Raw genomic sequence first — 21,715 nt, forward strand, 5'->3', positions numbered from 1 at the left:
TTACTTTGCGCTCATGAGGCAACCATTATCTGATTCCTGGCTTTTTTTCTTGTTTTGGGCTTTGGTTGGGAGGCAACCGTCTGAAATCTCCTGCATAGACAGTCCACTATGTAATTAGTCTTACACTTTTAGTTTTATTAGACCTTCATCCTATTTAGTATTTGTTCCTGAGATATATGCAGTAGGAGGAGGAGGAGAAGGAGGAGTATTTACTACTCAAGTTTTGGCACTGGATAATTTTCTTCCTGAACAACAGAAGCGAGTTTGCTCTTCTCTGGTTTGTGAATCTTCCACAAAATTCAATAAAGGTAACCCTATCAACCTGATATCCGTTGTTCATTGGCCAACATTACCAATGCTTAATTTGTTTTATTGGTTGCAAGTGGTAGACACAACACTCGTATTTGTGGACTTAGACTTATTTATTATCTTGAGCCTTTCTCCGAGGGTATGAAAATAAATAGCAAAAGGAGGAGGAAGAGGAAGTTAGGAAAACAAAACAGGAATGGAACAGTACTTGCAACAAGTATTGGCAAGTGGTCTCGCCTATGCGAGATCTATTGGCTTGGACAGTGTATTTTTTAGCCATGTTGTACAGCAGCATGGCTGCTGTGCAACATGGCTGAAAGTAAATGAAAACAGAAGCGTTATTAGTCAATGTTGCCCCATAATTGCAGTGGCACCGATTATGACACAGCTCTTTACAACATGACTGATATACTATAAATGCCACAATACACAAATTACTTCTATACTCTATTGCTGCAGTGCCAGAACTCAGAAGATTTGCTGTACTTTAAGGACAATCCCACTGCCATCTAATAAAGTTTGCACTACATAAAAGATCAAATAAATAGGCCATGTAGTTGTCTTTGAATGAGCAGTAAAGAGACAAGCAGTATGAAAGCAAGGCAGATTGTTGGTACATGCCATTGTATATTCATTTCTACATCTGTACCCCAATCTTGTGCTTTCCTTGCTGGAAAAGATGTTGTCCTCGTACTCTTTCTATACCGCTAATTGTAGTTGATAGGAATGGCTACAAGCAAGTGGTGTGATAAGCACAGGTCAGGAATGACACGACTCACACAGGTTTCAGAAGTGGATAAATGTGTCCTACAAGGCCATGCAGCATGTGCGGAGTCCTACAAAGACCATGCAGTTTTCAATGAGACCTGGCAGCAGGGTGAAGGAAGCAGGATGTGTTCAGAGAGCAGCTGTAATCCCTGTACTGGTGGCGAGGATAACAAGGAATAAAGTCATGCAGCCAGTAGTGATGAAGCCCAACCTGAATGGAGGAGTACGTGGGAGGGGAAAGAAGGATATGGTGCTAAGGCCAGAGATGCCGACTTCAGAACTGAGGAACCAGTGTCAGTGTCGCCTCAACACCCTGTGACTCTGGGCAAATCACTTTATTTTACCTGCCTAAAAGTAACAAATGTGTCCTTGTGTAATGTAACTGATGCTTATGTAAAGCACCCCAATACCTTATGTTCGGATCCAGGTTAGTGCTATTTAAAAATGGGAAAAAAATAAGACCTCAATCACACTGGGAGAAGTCGACAGACACTAATAAATTTAACTAAATCTATACTTGGCCCAAACTCCACACAAAGACCAGGAAGTGACTTCTCACACGCACTGCTGAATTAGAAGGCAGCAGAGATGAGTGGTAATTATGCCAACAAATAGTATGTAATTGTTAGGCTAAAAGCTCCTTTTAGAGTTTATTTTTTTACAGTACAAGAGGTCGTCACCAAGGGACAGCACATGCACACTGCCTGGAGGCGAGGCCTAAAAATGAGACTAAGACCGAAAATGTAGGTTGGTGGAAGCAAGAGGCATGAGGTGGAATCAAGGCTAAGCTGCCTTACTATTCAACAAACCTTGCCTTAAACTGTTTGGTGGGGTGTTATCATACATTAAAATTAATTTTTTGTGCGACGTTTGTGCCCTGTCATTAACATATAACTCATAAGGATGATTCAAATAAGAATTTCCTTTCTTCTGTTCCAAACAAAATGTATACTCTACAAAGTTTAAACATCCACCTAAGCCCGTATTAGAGGACCTTAGTAAATTTTCTTTTCACATTGTGACCATCTGTGATTGTTTTGAAAGAAGTGCTGACCTTGAGGCAGAAATGGCTTTGAGGAGGCCTTGTGTAGCTCATGCATTTTGCCACTGCGAAGCTCCGAGTTAATATGACGCCCGGGACATCTTGTTTGGGGTCAACAAGTTTTTATGTTTACTTTGTCCTTGGGACAAGTAGGCCCAACCCCCTGCAGCACAAACCCTTTGGCTGCCTGTTTACAGAGAGTGGAACTCTCTGCAGTTGAGGTAATGTGTTTCCAAAAGATAATGCTGTTCGAACTTGTATTTATGGCTCGTTATTTCAAAGCCTTCATTATTAGGGTGAGTGCTGTAAATAAATGTTTTAAGGTCACACTTCACTACTGACGTTGGTTCCAGTACAAAAAAAAACAAAAAAACGTGTGCACACATGTTTGAAAAGTTTAGGCTAAGAGGCTAAGTATAATGCTCCCAGAATGCTCTCTGATTATATGCAAATGAAGTGTCATTTAGTAAAATGTATTGATGCATGCTAGTATTTCCCAAAAATATTTCTAATGGAAAATCAGTGTAGCCATTTTCAACACGATTATGGGAAGCATGAAAATAAACAAACACTGACAAAGCCAACTGATCTGACATATTTTGATAAGTCTTTTAGGTTTCATCAATGCGTGTCTTGTTTTGACATGGCTTTTGTAACACTTTATTGTTGTGGGAGCTACCAGGCCCTCAACATTGTAACAAACACTGGCAAAACCCCCCCAAAAAGTTTTTGAACTCTAAAAGCACACGTTGCCACCAGCGGCATAACAAAGGCCCCGCAGCCGCCCTCCAGGAGGCCCCTTCAGCACAACACCTGCCCTGAGTGAGTCTGGAGAGGGGGCTCCTCCATGTTCTTTGCAAAGGGGCACCCTCCAGTTTCGTTACGTCACTGATTGCCACTGTAGTTCCTGACACTGAACAAAACTACTTTGTGTGGCAATATGCTCCTTGTGGAAGAGCAGAATGCGATCACTCACAGTAAAGCCAGCCGAAAGAGAGAGAAATAGAAGTTTAATAAAAACAAAATGTCTTTGTTAACACCAGACCTAATTAGGGACCAAGACCCACATGTAGGTAGCTTTTTGCATGTCGCAAACAGCGACTTTCGCTGTTTGCGACATGCAAAAAGCACATTGCGATGCACAAACCCAGTTTTGCGATTCAGTAACCTGGTTTCCGAATCACAAAACGGGTTTGCGACTCGCAATTAGTAAGGGGTGTTCCCTTCCTAATTGCGACTCGCAGTGCAATGTAGGATTGTTTTGTGACCGCGAACGCGGGCGCAAACCAATCGCAGTTTGCACCCATTTCAAATGGGTGCTAACACTTTCGCAAAAGGGAAGGGAGCCCCATGGGACCCCTTCCCCATTGTGAATGTCACTGTAAAAAAAATTTCAGAGCAGGCAGTGGTCCTGCGGACCACTGCCTGCTCTGAAAAAATTTAACGAAAACGTTTCATTTTTCGTTTTTGTTATGCATCTCGTTTTCCTTTAAGGAAAACGGGCTGCATTACAAAAAAAAAAAAAAAAAAAAATGCTTTATTGAAAAGCAGTCACAGACATGGTGGTCTGCTATCTCCAGCAGGCCACCATTCGCGGGGGGGTCGCAAATTGCGAATCACAGATGGTGTCAAGGACACCATCCTACATTCGGATTTGCAGCTCGCAATTTGCAAGTCACAAATCTGAACCTACCTACATGTGGCCCCAAATTCTTAAAGAAAGTCACAAAAGTGCACCCATGGTATATGTCGTACCCCTATAAAATATTTGTGAACTGTATTTTAGCATGGGTAAATACGATGTGTAGATTTGCTCATGTGAAAATCTATTGAGCATTTGCAAGTTAATTTTCCCTCCAGCCACTTTCTTCCCAACCCTGGAAGAAGTTCTAATTCTGCCATTGTCAGGAGTAAATGTCCAACCTTTCTTATTATGGGAAAATATTAGAGAGAAGCTGGTAAAAATCTTTAAAACATGCAGGTTAGTAGGTTTGCAGACTCAAAGGCATTCCAGCCCTGGAACTATTGCTTACTGCTTCCTCCAGCCCCAGTATGCAGATCTGCAGAAAGGTGGCAAAATAAGGAAATTGCTACAGTAGGGATTGAAACTGCAAGTATTCAAGCCCTACTATGGTAGTAGCCCTGGCATAATCAGAGAGGCTATTAATTGCTGCCATAATTTGTCGCCACACTACATGGCACCAAAGGGACAAGTAGATCTTTTTACAGGACAAGTAGATTTGAGAAGCAACCTGTCCCCTGGACAAGTAGATATTTTAATAAATTCCACACCCCTGATGCTATATGTATTTACTCTGCAATAACCCTAATGTTATTCTCACCTCACAATCTATTAAAGCATGGCTATCATGTTAATTGCAAAATAGATAATCCAATACTTTGGCGACGTGTCCTTCAAAGTGTGATCCTTAGATGGATTGCAAAGGATCAGAATTTTTTCAAACTTTCGCCTGGGCCATGTTTACCTTTTTAGGGCAAGATCAAGCAAATTGTTCATCCAAGGAAGTAGAGCTGTCTTTAGTAGATCACATTGGCATACCCATGTAGAGGGTACAAGCAAATGCACCATTATAAAATGGCAGGATTTTGGTTGGGATGTGTACCATTTGAATTTTTTTTGTGCCTTTAGGAAAGCTATGAAAAGAATAAAAACATCACTTTAACTATTTCTATCACAGGATTAGATTTGTACTCGGAAATTGAAATAGAGTAATCCATTTTGATTGTACCTGCATGGTTTTTGGTTGGAGTTTGGGTGGTGAGAACTCTCCTTGTGAAGTACATCACAGCCTGAATTGAGGTTGGATTTTACCAATTATTCTGTGCAGCTCATTTGCATAACAATTAACGGTGGATCACGTTTATTTTAAGAAGCATCATAAGAGATAGTTTCTATATCTGTGTCCAGAAGAAACACGTGCACCTCTATTGGCTTCAAGCACAAGGAAATAGGCCACATCTGGCATTGGATTAAATCCAGCTCCATTAGAATATTATCCCATGTTGTGGGAATGGTCTTACAGGTGTGTCATGACTCTGGTTATTCCTGGACAGGCAGGTGCATCTGAAGTGTTGAGGAAAAATAAGTCTTTTCTGTGCCTGACCTTCACTAGAGCTCTAGATAATTCACTGCAAACAGTGCGATTAAACACACGGTTTCAGAGCGATGTCTGACTCTCTAAGGAAATACTCAGTTTCTTACATAGATCAGTGTAATTTCACTCGGCAGGTTTTGCAGTGGAGAGCAAATATTCTTTTGGAAGCTAAAATTGAAAAAGTTTTTACTTTAACTCCTCCCCTCTCTCTCAAACTGATCTCTAGGAAGCTTAACATACCAAAACTTAATCGGATTTGTGAATTGGCCTCAGATTTCGTGTAGATTAGTCAGTGTTATTAGCAAGCCAAACAAGCATTGGCAACGCCAATAGGTCTCACCTTTAACAGGCCAGAGCCAACAAATGGACTTTGCTAGCGTTTTTTATTTTAGATCCCAGCAGGTGCTAATTGCTATCCGGCTGCTCACTTGCTATTTTGCCTTATTTAGGTAGTTATATTTTTCACTTTTAAAATGGCAGTTAGTCATGTTAGATGCGTAAAGTTAAATACAACTTGAAATGGCTGCTCGGCTGGCATGACCCATGCACACAATGCAAGCAAGCACACAGTGCCCATTTTTTATTTTACCATTTCAACACAAGTAAACAGCGATTAAAGAATGGTAATATAAAATTACCCAAAGTTTATTGGAAAGCAAGCAGTGGAGGCCTGGGCTGCAAAAGATGAGCTGTGATGATGGTCATTTAAAGCACCTAAAGAGAGTTTTGCGGACTTCCCAGTTAAAAAAAATAAAGAGGGAATTAAATGCTATGTGGGTATGGACTAGATTTTGAAAGCATTCATATCCCCAAAATGCCATATGTTGTTACCAAACCTGATGGACAATATTGTTGGCTAATTCAAAGAGCTGTCCAAAGGCCCTTTCTTTATTGTTATTAGATGTATATTGTGTAGTGGGTAGTATATGTCTTTAGATGAGATCTAAAACGTTCTTTTTATTCTAAGGGTCAGAATATCATAGTTTGATATTGTATCAGTAATAGCATATGGTTATATTGTATCAGTAACAGCGTAGAGTTGTATACAAAAGGTTTTCTGATCGACGATGATGTTTAAAAACAATAGTTTCACGTCATACATTAGCAGGTCCTTTGATCTCTGCTTGTCTAATTTATTGAATTTCTATTGTCACCCAATATCCACAACTTTTATGTTGGAAGAAACTACAAAGGATGATTAGTAGTTGTAAACTGCTGCTATGTAATGGGAAATATATAAACAGTGCATCCTTAGATTCCAGATGCAGAGCTTTCAGTATAATCGTATGCTAGAAAGGCCAGTTTATTTGGTCATATAATTAGTCTAATAAGTAATTGTGAGACAATCGCTTGGGGAAAAGGCAAGTTTGCAATTTAAAACGTATTACCTTCTTAAGCTCACCTGCATTTCTTCTGATTTAACAAAAATACACTGTTGCTTTCTTTAATTATATATCCATTTGAAAATAACTTACTTTAAGATCACAGGTCCAGTAGGCTGACAAATGGCCCAATGGAATAGCTAGCCAGAAATAGAAGACACAATGTTATTGTACAAACACAGCACAGGAAGACCTCAGTTAATTCTTACTGTATCTCATCTAGAGTTAATGTGTATCTACATCAAACTCTATGCCCCAAATAAATAGCAAAGTCTGTCCTTCATAGGGGTTCCAATGGCTCGGGAGTGGCCTAGCCTGTTCACTCATGTGCTTCTCGGTAAAAGACAAAGGTAACCCCTTTTCCATAGAGACCTGTGCTTAGATCAAGTTGGATACATCTTTCTTCAGGTCAGGGAAATTATCTTTTTTCACTGGTTTCACCCATATTGTTAAGCCTGGACCAGCAGCGGCTCCTTCATTAGGGCGGAAGAGTGTTGCCTCACTAATTAAAATGCCCCCATGCCCAAGAGATGAAAAATTAAATGGTAATAAAACTAATTTATTACCATTTTATTTTTCACTAATCCGTGTCCCGAGCTGAATGTCAGGACAAGATAGGGACATTGCTGCTGAGTAGCAGCAGCAGGGAGGAGTGGTGGGCTAGGCACTTAAGTTTAAAATGTGCATGTCTCTTTGGACGGCTGTCTTGCAACAGCCAGCCAGATATGGACACTTTAAACCTCTCAACCCAGCTGTCTTAGCTGGGTTGACAGCAAGCACAGGCCTCCAGTGCCCTTGGGAGCGCTAAGAGAGCCCGCTCCAGCTAACCCTGGTGCTGGTGTCATGCCGGTTCACAGCATTAGAGCAGTGCCAGAAGTGGTTAGGGAAGTTGACTGGGCCTGCGCTGGAGGAGAGAAGAACACCAGGACTGGAGCAAGGATGTGCAGCAATATAAGTGACTATTTTATTTAATATACTTTATGTTGGTATGTATGATGTGCACTAAATTGCAAATGTGCATTACATTACTGTTTTAAAGTTACACATTTTAACTTTAAAACTATAATGTAATGCATGTCGGCAGGCAGCAATTTAATTACTGTAATTCTGCACTTTGCGCGTTCATGCACCAACTACCCATTTGCCTGCCCCACCGTCTCTGTCGTTGGCAGACTCCACTGGTCTGGGCAACAGTCAGTATATCATCCACCAGATCAAACTTGAACATATGGCAGGGACACTTTCAAACATGCCCATTCAAACAATGACCATCTTGAAACAGTTCAAACTTAGTTATGTCTCCAAATAAGCCTTGGACCTTACTTGTCTATTGAGGTGCATGCACCAAAGCAAGATGCTAAAACTGCCAATGCTTGCACCTTTGTCTAGTAATTCATCTGTGAGAAAAACAAGCATGGCTTGAAAACAATTTGCAGAGAGAACAAGAGATCTGGTGGTCTTGTTTTTACAAAGCATTTTGATCAAACTTAGTTCACTCTGTATTATTATTAATTTACATTGTGCAAAAGCATGCTTATTATGAATACATCCCTATGAATCAGGTTATGCTTTGCTTTAAAGCAGTGGTTCGCAACCTGTGGTCCGGGGACCCCTGGGGGTCCGCGAAGCCTTCTCAGGGGGTCCGTGAGAGCCTAGAAAATTAAAAAATATCAACAAATATTGACAAATTAGGTCTCCAGCTTCCAGTAATGACTCAGGCGGGGGTCCCCGGATTCCAATGATGATTCAGTGGGGGTCCCTGGGTTCCATTAATGTTAAAGTGGGGGTCCACATAAATCAAAAGGTTGGGAACCACTGCTTTAAAGCACATCTGCCTCACACTGGGGTTTCTGTTGTTAAAATAACAGAATGTAAAAATTAGTTGCAGTTAAATTATGTTCTTTTTCTGAAAAATGTAGGGCAGGGTGGTGGTGCTGAAAGTGGAATCAAATTCAAATGAGGGTTTTGCTTCAAACCAAATGGATGGCTTCAACATAATTCTTAGATATTAAGCAAAAAAAAGTCTTACACATTTTATGTTTTACTTATTAATTTTGTCATTGGTCAAGTGATAATGTGGCAGCCAGTCTCTTTGTAGACTGCACTCCACCATGCAGTGTGGATTATTCTCTCTTTAACATTGTTTCCTTTTCCTTGTCATTCATATTGGTGGTTTACACAACACGTGTTCTGTCCTAATGACGAAAGAGCATTCATTCAATTGATTAACACCGAGGAGTATCTCAGGGCTCCTCATTCAGCACCACCCTCTTCAACATATGCACCTCTGTACTAGCTGGCATAATCGGAACACACATCAGCACCCTGCCCTGTGTTGCTGGCATGCAAATGATACTGTCCCTCTCAGAAAATTCCCCCAGTACAAGGAGCGACTTCATCACATGCATGACAGAAGTGGCCACTTGAGTGGAGTCCAACTGTAGCTAGCGTAGCGCCACCAGGATGGAAGTGGTGATCTTCTTAGTGGATGCCTTGCCATAGGTTTCCTGCTGGTGGGCTGCAGACATCTGATAGACTACAGCCCACAAGCAAGATACCTCCGGTTCTTCAGGAAAAAAGAAGCAGGGCATGTTTGTCCAGGTCAGTGCCGTCAGCACAACCTCTTTCCACGCCCTGAGGATACTGAGAAAGATCAACAGGTGGCTACTAAACATCACCTGAAAAATCACCGCTCAGGCCCTTATCAGTAGCAGTTTGGACTATGGGCAGTACACCTATGTAGGAATCACCAAGCAACTCACGAAGAGACTAAACACAATCCAGATTGCAGCAGACACACTTCTCCTCAACCACCTATGCTGATGCCAGCAAAAAAAGAAGAAAAATAACAGTTTTACAATAGACTCTAGTTCATCCTGGAGAAATGCTTCAAGAGAGACATCAGTATGCTGATGGGGGACCTCAGAGCCAAGATTGAAAGCAACACTGGGTACAAAGGAGGCATGGTGACATGAATGAGACGGGTGAAAGGGTAGACAAGCAACGATTCATCAATGGCGTTGCGCAAAAGCCCAGGAAGCAGCAAGCCATGGAAACTTGAAAGAACTCTATGACATAACAAGGAAACTCTCTGGCAGATCGAGCAAGCCACAAACATCTGTTAAAGACAAACCTGGGAAGACAATCATGAGTTACAAAGGCCCACAATGAAGATGAGGGGAAACTTTAAAGAACTGCCGAGCCAGTCTGTGCCGCATTCTCCACTAGACATACAGCCAGCTGATAAGGACTTGACAGTAGACTGCAGCAGACCAACATGGGAAGAAGCACAGCAAGCCATCAAATATCTGAGAAATGGGAAGGCAGCAGGACCTTACAACTTTCCTTCAGAGACACTGAAGGCAGACACTGAAACATCACTAGACATGCTCTACCCCATATTTGGAAGGGTGGCAGAAGAGGAAAAGGTGCCACCAGAGTGGAAGGAGTGATTTCTCATCAAGATTCCCAAGAAGGGTGACCTAGGAAACTGCGTAATCTACAGAGGGATAAATCTTCTATCAACCCCAGGCAAAGTGCTTAACGGAGTCATCCTGTACAGAATAAAGGAACAAGTCTACACTCCTTTGTTATACCAGTAACCTGGCTTCCACAAAAATAGATCTTGCACATTCCAGATTGCAACACTATGCATAATTGTTGAGCAATCGATATAATAGACCCTCCTCCTCCACCCCCATCCCCTGTTAACATCGACAATGAGAAGGTATTCAACATCGTGGATAAAGAGACCCTTTGGAAACTCCTCCACCACTATGGTGTGCCAGATAATTTTGTAAGAATCGTCAGTAACTCTTACAAGGGAATGACCTGTAGAATAGTCTATGGTAGACAACTCACAAAAGCCTTGGAGTGAGGGCCGGAGTCCATCAGGGTTGTTTACTCTCACGTTTTTTCTTCCTGCTGGTGATAGACTGGATCCGGAAGACATCAACAGCAAGGACAAGAAATAGGATTCAGTGGACACCTTGGGCGCTGCTCGGCGACGTGCATTTTGCAGACGACCTGTCTCTACTCTCCAATGCCCGTCTGCTGATTCAAGAGAAGACAGTGTGGCAGCCACATCAGCGCAAACTGGCCTCAACATCCACAGGGGAAAAACCAAGATCCTGAAGGCTAACATGGCTAGCACAACTGCCGTCACTCTTGCAGATGATACACTGGAAAAAGTTGAGGCCTGCATCATACATAAGCAGGGCAGTACAGGTGCCGATGTCAAGGCAAGAATCGGCAAAGCAAGGGCTGCCTTTATTCAGCTAAAGAAGATCTGGAGCTCCAAGGACTTACCAAGGCAAACCAACATCAGGCTTTTTAACACTAACGTAAAATCGATTCAACAACAGTGACCACCATCACCAAAATCTAGACGTTCATCAACACCTGTCTGAGTGAAATCCTCCAAGTCCACTAGCCAAACCCATCAGCAACCACAACCTATGGCAGCAGACTTTTCAACTCCCTGCACGTGAAGATATTGTGAACAGACATTGGGACTGGAAAGGTCATACCCTCCACAAGCCTGCATCAAACACCACCAAGCAAGTCCTGACCTGGAATCCTCAAAGGAAGAGAGGAAGGCCAAGAAACCCCTGTTACTGAGACCTAGAGGCTGACTGCAATGAAATGAGTTATACCTGGAGTCAGATTCAATGAAAAGCCCAGGACACAGTTGGCTGGAGGGTCCAGGGTGATGTCTTATACCCAGAAGGGGTAGTAAGCATAAGAGAGGGGTAGTAGGCAGTAAGTCATTTGCCAATCCTGCACCACACCAAAGCTGCAGGAGCTCCACAGGCTCATGATACACAAGAGCAAAATGCAAGCTTCTCACTCACAACACATAGCACTATACAACGTGGGCCCAGCCGACTTCAAAAGCTGCATACATTTGCACCAAACCACCAGGCATGTTGGGATTACGTTGGAGTCCAGGCAACGAGGGGATTATTCGTTTCTCTGCGTATGGGGAATAAAATGGGTCGGTCAGGCAGCCTGAAATGTATGTATTTGCAGTCCTGCCACCTTGTTGCTAGTCAAAAATGGTGCTTGCTTCCTCTCCTGAGGAGAGCGTGCAGTTCCATGAACTAGCTGTGATGTTGCGTGTTTGCTCTGAAATCACCTGATTGACTCACGGTGCATGTACCAGGAGGGGAATTCCACACTGCAACTTCCTGTATTGTGAAGCTTGTACATTGTTTCTGGCTGATTCATGTGCACGGTGTTCAGCATGTCTCCGTGCGACGCTCTTGATAAACATTATGCAAAGCTGTATGTAAATCTGAACCTACTTCCTCCTCGGGGGAATTTTTCGCAGTAGTTGCCAAATCGTATCACCGAGTATGCCAAAGGGTGTTTGTGTGTCTGTCTGTCTGTTTGCTTGATTATGTTACAAACGATCAGTTCCAAAGGCTCAGTTCGCCTTGTTTTGTACAGGAAGCCAAAGATTTTATTACATTTTTACAATTTCAATTTGCAATAGCTGGTTTCATAATATGCAAACGTTTATGACTCGATCTTTTCGACAACGGAGATGTTTCAAATATCTTGCTTTTGAAATTGCAGTGTCATTAAAATGTAAAGTTCTGTTGGTTTAATCTGTTAGTTCACTCGTGACAAAAAGGAGGGAGGGAAGGGATATTCGATGCCGAAATTTATTGACCACTCCCTCCAATTAGACGCCTAAAGTTACTGAAAAACGAGTCTTTTTCAGCGTTACTGCTTATACACATTATTACCGTTTTCGAAAGTGTATAATGATTGTTTTTTTTTATTTGACTTTTTTCCATTGGCGTGACAACAGTTATACTGTGCCTTAGCTTCAAGTGTTTTATTTGACTTGTACAATTATGCATGTACAACTCGATGCAAGTAATTCAGTGCCACTTCCTATAAGCTATTATAGCATTAGCTGTTTGGTTTCTATATGATAGCATAATTGGCGAACACAGCAAAATACGGCAGTCAGCTCTTTCTTTTTTTGTTGCCAGAACTTTCGTGCTGAGTGAAGACAATAAAAAGCACTTTTTAGCTTAAATAGAGTAATATGTGATGAAACCAGAGTGTAATGGCAGTGGGTAGCGTTGGGAAATCTGTGAATCTCTGCAGTTTTCATTTTTTAGGTCTTACCTGAGACAGCACATGCGCTTTTGCTTGCAAGACATTTGTTTACTTGCAGGAGGCTCAAAGCCCACCCATTGCTTACTGTTAGTTGGTTTCATTGTCACTCTCACTCCCTTGCTTCTCTTTGGTAAGCACTTCGGACTTCACTTTCTCCTCATTTGCTTGTCCCTACAGTTGAGCATGGCCCAAGTACTGCTTCCTTGCCCAGTGTCCTTTCACTGCTCACAGTTTCTGAGCTACTTTTTTCTTTTAGTTGCAGCACTTCAGAAGAGTGCATGTTTGCAGGCTGTCTCCCTGATTTTCCTCCATGTTGTTGCTTGCACCCGCCCCCTCTCACGTTGTTGCTTGCCCATCTCTTTCTCCAGCATTGTTGCTTGCCCTATCCTTCTGCCCCCCTGCCCTGTTGCTTAGCCCCGTCCTTCCAAACAACCTCTAGCATTGCTGCTTGCCCCAGCCCTTCTGTGTTGTTGCTTCCCCTTTTTGCTTTGTTGCTTGTCCCTATCCTCTCTGCCTGCTCCCGCATTGCTTGCTGTGACTCCTCCTGCCCCCTCCCACTTTGCTTCTTGCTCCTGTCCCCTCCCACATTGCTGCTTGCCATGCCCCCGCCCACGTTGCTGCATGCCATGTCTCAACCCACGTGGTTGCTTGCTCCCCCTTTTAGCATTGTTAATTGCCTGTCCCTCCCCCCCCCCTCCTGCATTGTTCCCCCATACCTAAAGCACCCCTTCTGCATCCTTGCTTGAACCGGGCCTTTCTGCCACCCTTCCACATTGTTGCTTGCCCCTCTTATTTGACTTGTGTCACTAATGTTTTCCAGGGAGGCTACGAGGCATTATGAGGCCAGGGCGTGATACACAGGTTGCATTCTGTTATATTCCTTGTTATATTATAGGGCCAGCACCTGTTCTGGCCCTAGGACAGGCTTGGTGGCACAAGAGTGTTCTTCCCTGTATGCCACACTGAATGCACCTGATCTTGACAGATCTCAAAAGCTAAGCAGGGTGATTGGCCGATCAAATATAAGATGTTTCAATGGATCCAAACAGTTGAGGTTATGTTTATCTGGTCTGATCTTCAGGTGCCTTAATCAACATCATTCAATTATTGACAATATATTGGATCTTACCAACAGAGATTTATGTACCAGTCAGACACATGGTGTATACTTATTAGTATGTTGCCTGCGTGTGAATTCTGAGCAGATCACTCCCACTGTTCTGAAATATTAAGCATATGAATTGATTTACATAAAATACATAACCAAGAGACTTTGTGAATCCGAGAATATTTAATAAATGTTAGCTACCTTGAAAATGTATTTCCTCTTTTTACAATGGTATAATTTGACGTGCTGATGTGGTGATGAAAATATTCAGTCACAGTAAAAGAATTTCATGGCATTGGAAGACCATACTTAGGGAAAATCCTTCGGCTCATTGAAATAAAACTACGCCTAAATCAGCATTTCATCCCTTTTTTTCATTTAGAAAAACACGTTAACATTACTACAATGCTATCTCTCCGAGGCACGCTTTGTCACAGTCATGTTTTGGTGTTGCTGGCTTGATTAGGCCATCATTTCATACAAGAACAAACACGATGTAGTTTTCTGTACTGGAAACCATTATCTGAATGGTTGGTAAATGATTAATTCTAGTTTTAAGACATTGTGTGGGTGTGTACAGGGTAGAAGAGTGGCAGATCAATACGAGATTTTCAAGATAAACATTGATTTAAAAAAAAATATTCTCTTTAGATTTATTGTCATGAATGCGTCCCCCCTGGACCTACATTGGATATCAGTAATATAGATTCATTTGAATTATTCAACATTTAGAGGCAGTTTTATTATGTTTCCAAGTCCACTCCAGTTTCGTCCTTCATTTCAAAGGCAGTTTCATATTTTGAAGCATGCAAACATGTTTGAAGGGTTTCAAAACGTAGCTTAAGGTGATGCTCATTTCATACTGGAGGGTCACTGTCAGTGGTAGAATGCGATTCTCCCTGTTTAGACTGTAGCAACACCTTACATGTCCAATTATGTGATTTTCAACAGCCATGGAAACAAAGAAGTCTTCTCATGTCGTGGTATTTCGTTGGCTGTGGATTGGTTTTTGGAACGGGGTCACACCGATATCACCGTTTTTGTACCATCATGGCGGAAGGAGCAACCAAGGCCGGATGTGCCAATCACAGGTATGCTGAATGTTTACGATAATAATTTTCAACTGTAGAATATGTTTTAGCTCGGAAACTAAAATCACAACAGCACTCTGCATGCTTTCTTACGTTTATTCTGATGCTATATGTTTCGTTTGAAAACACATTGATAATCAAATAGGGACTATTTTGACCAACTGTGCAAATGTTTAAGGGATAATACAAAGGGTGTTTCAAATGAGATGAATGAAAGATCTTATGGAGTCAAATAATTTTATCACACTTGATTTGAATTTCCCACTAAGTTGACGTGCATGATTATGTTGCCTTTCTTATTGGATTATTATTTTTTTCTTCTGATTTTAAGTGCCTATTCTCAAAGCACAAAAAGTAATCATACTCATTAATGATTTTGCATGGTGGGAATTACATCTTTCATTTATAGATTTCTTCCAGTAGGAAACATAGAGCATTATTTCTTAGTCTGCCTTTTTATTTTCTCACCATCTAATTACGTTCCAAGAATAAATCTACCGTTAAATAACGAGAGCGTATTAAAAAAAGAAGTTGTAAATCTGCACCTCTAAATTTATGGCTGCATGTGGGTGAAGATTTGCTTGGGTTTCCAAGTCTCAGTAATACACCTGGAAAGCTGCTCCACTCGTGTGCTTTCGGGTGTGCTTCTGGGAATGTCATATCACTTTTTCCAAAGGTCCTATTCCTCGTGTGCAGAGGTCTCCATGGCGACAAACCGCACAAGAGGTTCCTGCTCAAAAGCATTTTTTCGACATGGAAACCTTTTTTTTCAGCGTGGAGAAACCAGTTGCCCTGTGCTGTAACAAATCTGATAGTGATTCATACTCCTTCCAGTCCTAGAAAGAGAATTACTAACAGAATCTCTGACCATTTCCAGGCTGGGAAGAGATTAGAGAACATTTTGAAAATGCCGAACCACAATGGCAAACAATGCATTTTTAGAGTCAGGCGCAAAACGCTACGTCCATGGTGTAATCTCTCTGTGGGCTTTTATCCATGCCCATGTCACGCCCGTCAATTTGGTTGGCTCCTGGGCTTACCTTTTAAAATTCACTTGATTTCATTAGTGAAAGGCATGCATACCTCATGCCTTTTCCTGTGTTTAGCCCTCCTCGAACGCACCGGCCAACTACTGAAAACATATGAGTCTCCATGTTTTCGGTATGGATTCTGGACTACTTTTTCCTTTTATTTCGTAGGAAGCGTGATCTCGCTGGGCACTAGTCGAGCGCTTTGCATGACATTGACCCTGTTACATTGATATTTGCACTTTTGCTGTCTACATGGATAATTGCACTTTTGCAGGTTACACGGATAATTGCACTTTTGCTGATACATTTCATTGCCTTCGAATTTCTCTTTCCTTTTGTGTGTCTGCTTTGGCTCATGGCGGCCGTCGGCTTGCTTATGTGAAACTGTTTTACTTTTCATTTTCAGTTTATGTGGCAAGAAAAGTCCGGTTAGGCGTTTACAACGCTAATAGCTTCAACTCGAGCAAACGCAAGACCCAATGCATTGCAAATGCTTGTTATATCTATTTACCACCCCATAAAGGGACATAGCCACACTCATAAAGCCACTTACACCTGCTGAAATTCCTTTGTGAATTCATAATACACTTAAAAATAAATTTGCTCATAAACTAACATTTACCTTTTGAAGAATGCTCACACTGTGGAAGAAAATCATTGCTTTCTGTTTAGCGAGAATTCTCCAAGTAAAGGATATGCAAAATATATATATCTTATCCATAATCAGTGGCTTATTCGTAATTCAATATCACAGACGAGAGCTGCAAAAGCTCTCAAATCTGCAATAAGAAATATGCTGTAAAACTACACCTGAATAAAATGAATAAACATTGTTTACAATTAATTTCACTACACACGTAAAATAAACAAATGGAACAGATCTTAACTGAAAAAAATAATATTTTTATGCCAAGATAAGTCAGGTAGAGCACAAAATACAGCAGGTACTTGTTAGGTAATGTTTGTACTATGGTTTGTCAAAGCGGTCTAGGGTTTGTGCGCCACAGACCCTCAGTGGCATTCTTGCTCTATAGCACAGTTACCGTGTTCAGATGCTGAGCCCCAATCGTGTCCAAAGGGAAAGCGGTGATTTCAGCTTTTATTACACTGCCTCCTAGCCACGGCAGATGGTATAGTGGTTTATTAATAAAGGATAATATAAACAAATCTTGGGAGAACAGTATTAGTAATATCTATTTTAACATAATTGGAATAAAAATGTGCTTATTTTTAACAATATTGAGGATTTGGAGGCAGATTTGGAATGTCTTTATTCCGGGGTTAATCTGCTCATTGGCAGTGAAATACATCAAGGCTTTTCTTCCTCTGATCTAAAAGTGCCAATAATTTATAGCTCTCTAATTGATTTACTTGATTACGAAAAAATCTATTTCACAATTCGTATTCCTCAAAAATGCACCAATGACTTTTTCTTTTCAGCACAGCTAATAGCACTGAACCCGTGTGTGGGTTGAACTACTTCCAGTAATCGCACATAAAATGTGAAACACAAACAGATGGGGTCCAATGAGGAAGTAAAAAAGTTTGAGGAACTTATTTCATTTGGAAAACAAACTTAGTAGTCTTTTCTAAGAAAACGAAGCTCTGCAGCGATTACTAGAAATGCCAGGGCGCTTCAAAGTAATAGCAGTTTAGGCTTTGGCAGTGCTATAATTTTTCAGCAAAATAAGAACTTTTAATTAAAAAAGATTTACATAATGTTCTGGTCGTGACAAAAGTGCATAGAACGATTGTCTATACCAAGAATAGTTTTAGAAACAGACAGTTTGAAAGCAAGTGAGACGTTTATGTATCAGTGCCCATAAAAGGAAGCTTCTATACATATTCCGTGGAGCAGTGGTTCTCAACTTTTTGACTTCTGTGGACCCCCACTTTTTCATTACTGGAGCCAGGGGACCCCCACCGAATCTTTATTGGAATACGGGGACCCCCCCACTGAGTCATTGCTGAAAGCTGGGGACCTACTCTATTATTATTATTTAATTTTCTAAGCAGTCGCTTACCTCCTGAGGAGACTTAGCAGACCACCAGGGGTACCGGGACTACAGGTTTGGAACCACTGCCATAGCGGTATACAGAGCTAAACAAAAAAAAAAAAGGCCATAAATCATTACCTTAGTGTGGAATGATCTTCAATGGACATTTGACATTAGTTTACACTTTTCAAATTTTTTATTTTTATCTTTGTTTTTTATGCTTGCATTGCTTAGAATCCACGTTTGTGTGACTTAAAGTTATCCCCACCTCAGCGTCTAAACAAAAATAAATGATTATGCTTAATTTCTTTAGATTTGAGCCTGCAAGGTTTGCAGTATGCCAGAACTTTGAGTACTGAGATTTCATACACCTTACTCTTAACCTCTAGTGCATAGATACTCGCAAACAGTTTCCTAGGGGCCACAAAATATGGTCTGTGGTGATCCCGAGGGCCGCACTGATGTTGGCAGGATAGGAGTGGGGCTTTGTGGGTAGTTAAATGGTGAGGTATACTTTATTTGCTACTTTTCCATTACTTCAGTTAGTTTGTAAATAAAAGCTTCCCCATGTTTAACATATTTCTGAATGCTACTGCTCTTAGAAGTAAACAGCAGCCCAGTGCTGCTATTAATCTGGGGGTCGCATGAGAAGGTTAGGAGGGCCGCAGGCGGCCCCCGGGCCGTACTTTGAGTATCACAGCTCTAGTGTATGAATGGCATCCCTGTGATTTTGGTCTATGTATACAAAACCTCTCCTTTTATTTCAGAAGAACGTAAACTAATGTATTAAAAGCTGCACAAAACATTACAGCATTTGTAAAAGTTTATAATCAGAATAGTTAGTATTAGATGCATAAAAAGAAAAGTGATATATTTTTGTAAGTCATTATCATGGTTGAACTTTAAAAGGAGATGACCTATGTTTTGCAGCATGAACATACTGTATGTTCAGATACTGAGCAGAAGGCAACATCCTGGTCCCCATTGCAGTGTTGTAGTTTTCATATGGCACCGACTGTAGGCCTTGGTACCTTGCCAAAATGTGTCTTTTAGCAGTGAGCAAGTAGAAAACAAAACATTGCAGACCGCACTTAAAATCTATTTATCACCATGTGAATATGGCCATAAATGCTAAAGGCGCATCCTGTATGTCCAAGGCAGATTTAATTATAACTAAGGAATATTGAAAAAACACCCACTCAAACGCATAGTATGCATATTTATGTCATGTGTGTATTGTTGAAATCCTGAATATTTAACTGCATTCGGGTTTCAGGGAATGTCATTGAGTACCCACACTATCACTGTGGAATAAAACACCAGCAAACAAGTTCAGCGCTGCACTGCGAAATAAACCAAAACTATACGTTAGTTTACGTTTTCAGGTACTTTATAATTTCTGTTTACCCGAAGGGCACCCTTGCCTTTTCCTGAATGTGAAACAACGCAGAAGTCTGTCTTCTGCAGAACTAAGTTGCTGACTACTGCACTAACTCCACCTTGTCACCAATGAATACGTTCATTTTCCTCTATTGGTTTCCTTTCTTTGTCACCACACTGCATGGATTTTACTCTAATTTCAGGCCTAAGTACAACACAAATGGTGGTTGGTGCCCAGGTGATGTGCACTCTGTAGATGTCTAATTGTTTCTAGTCCCTGTTTCTGCTCTATCCATTCCAGTAGTGCATCATACTGACTCGTTAGAAATGTGAATAACCTGGGTGGCTCTAACAGTAATGGCTACCTTCAATGATGGATGGTGTATACTAACATACTAGTAAACTATTTACTTAACCAATGACACATTATGGCACATCAGAGATAAAAAATCAATTTGCTTCTTTTGAATAATGTCTTCTGCCCCTCCAACCCCCCACCCACTACCACCTAACTCCAGAATTGGATTTAAATGTCACATATTGCCTCGGGTAGAGCACCGTGTTAGAAATTGGGTCTCTAGTTAGCAGAAGGATGGACCCTGACCTAGTAGGGAACACAATCCTAGTCAGGGTAAGTCATTTTCACATCATAAATTAACCTGTGCTCACCCTCTGGTAGCCTGGCACAGAGCAGGTAGGCTTAACTTAGGAGTCAATGTGTGAAGTATTTGTGCAACCCTTAAAGCACCACACTACAATAATCCACACAAAGTTAGAAAAATAGATCTTAATTTAATGATCAAAGCAACACAAAGTCCAATTAACAGAAGGTGAGGTAGTTTTAAAAAAAAAGATTATCTGAAAATATAGTGCTTACAAACGTAAAGCACCAACGAGGGCCATCTGATCGCACTAGATTGGGGTAAATCCAAAGTTCAGGCCGACCGCGATGGAGTGCAAACCTGCTACATGGACCAACCTTGTCCCGCCAAAAGAATATCTTGCATGGAGGGTGGCGTCGGCATCGAGAATCCGATGCAAGGAGCAGAGGAGACGATGCAAAGATGATGCATCGGTTCTCATCTGAACAGTCAGGGGTCGCTCAGTCATAAATGCAATGTCCTCAAGTGCGACGCCAAACCCTCTATGACAAGGTGATGTGTCGTCGTTGAGTTAAGCAGCAATGTCTTTGTCCTCAGTGGCAGCAGCGATGCCTCGGCATTGAGGAGAGAGGTAGCAGTTTCAGTCTGCACACTGACAACGATGCATGGATTTCTGTAAGGAGCAGCTGCAGAACAGACTTCCAAGGGCCCAGGACTGGATAGGCACCACGTGGCAGGGTAGGACTCACAGTCCAGAAACTGTAACAGAGTTGTGCAAAGTTTTTGATCTGCCTGAGACTTCAGAACAGGAGGCGAGCCAATAAGCCCTTGGAGTCACTTTGGTTCTCAGGATGTTGCAGGTCCAGTCCTTCTCACTCCCAGACAAGGAGGGTAGCAAACAGCAGGAGAGGTTCATCTAAGCAAGAGTTCAGCGAAGTCCAGCAGAGTTCCAGCAGAGAGAGAGTTCCTTCAGCAGCACAGCAGTCCTTCTTTCTGACAAAATGTCCTCTGGTCCAGAAGTGTACTGATTTGGTGGAGTTTGTGGTCTAGTACTTATACCCAGTTGTGCCTTTTAAGTGGGGGAGACTCCAAAGAGGATGTTGATAGCCCATCAGGTACACCTTAGCTCCCTTTGTATGTGGTTATCTAGAGGGAATCTACAAGATCATAGCTATCACCCACCCAGACGTGTATTCAGAGACAGGCAGAGGCTTAGAATGGTAGGGTAAGAAAATGCCAACTTTCTAAAAGTGACATTTTCAGTATTGCAACTATACTATCAGTTGTGATTTTGAACTGTGACTCCAGAGACACCAAACTTGATTTTTTCTTCAGGCCCCAATTGGAAATTACACTTGCAAAATGTAATAAGACAATCCCAATGTAAAGCTATGGGAGAGATGGGCCCTGCAGTAGTGAAAAACGAATTTAAGAATTTTTCACTGCTTGTACATTTAAAACTTAAATTTACATGTCAAACCTTTTACATACAAAACACCCCGCCCATGGGGCTGTCTAGGGCCTACCCTAAGGGTGGCTTAAATGTATTAAAAAGGAAGGGTTGGGCCTTACAGGAGGTTTTACTTTCCAGGTTTACATGGCAGTTTAAAGTTGCGATGGCTGGCTTGAGAAATGTTTAAAGGCTACTAAAGTGTGTGACGCAATCAGTGCTACAGGCCCACTAGTTTTATTTACCTTACAGGACCTGGGCACATGTAGTGCACTTTACTAGGGACTTACAAGTAAATTAAATG

At 41.6% G+C, this 21,715-nt stretch overlaps 1 protein-coding gene across 1 annotated transcript in view; it reads left to right on the top strand.

Annotated features, from left to right (window-relative positions):
- The window catches only part of ZC3H12A (zinc finger CCCH-type containing 12A), a 54,130-nt gene that overhangs the window by 26,722 nt on the left and 5,693 nt on the right, over positions 1 to 21,715 (top strand). Inside the window, exon 3 of the mRNA XM_069223873.1 lies at positions 14,812 to 14,951. Coding sequence (XP_069079974.1) covers positions 14,812 to 14,951 — 140 coding nt within the window. The remainder of the gene's footprint in view (positions 1 to 14,811; positions 14,952 to 21,715) is intronic.

The sequence above is a fragment of the Pleurodeles waltl genome, chromosome 3_1, assembly GCF_031143425.1.
Source record: "Pleurodeles waltl isolate 20211129_DDA chromosome 3_1, aPleWal1.hap1.20221129, whole genome shotgun sequence".
NCBI classification, from domain to species: Eukaryota; Metazoa; Chordata; class Amphibia; order Caudata; family Salamandridae; genus Pleurodeles; species Pleurodeles waltl.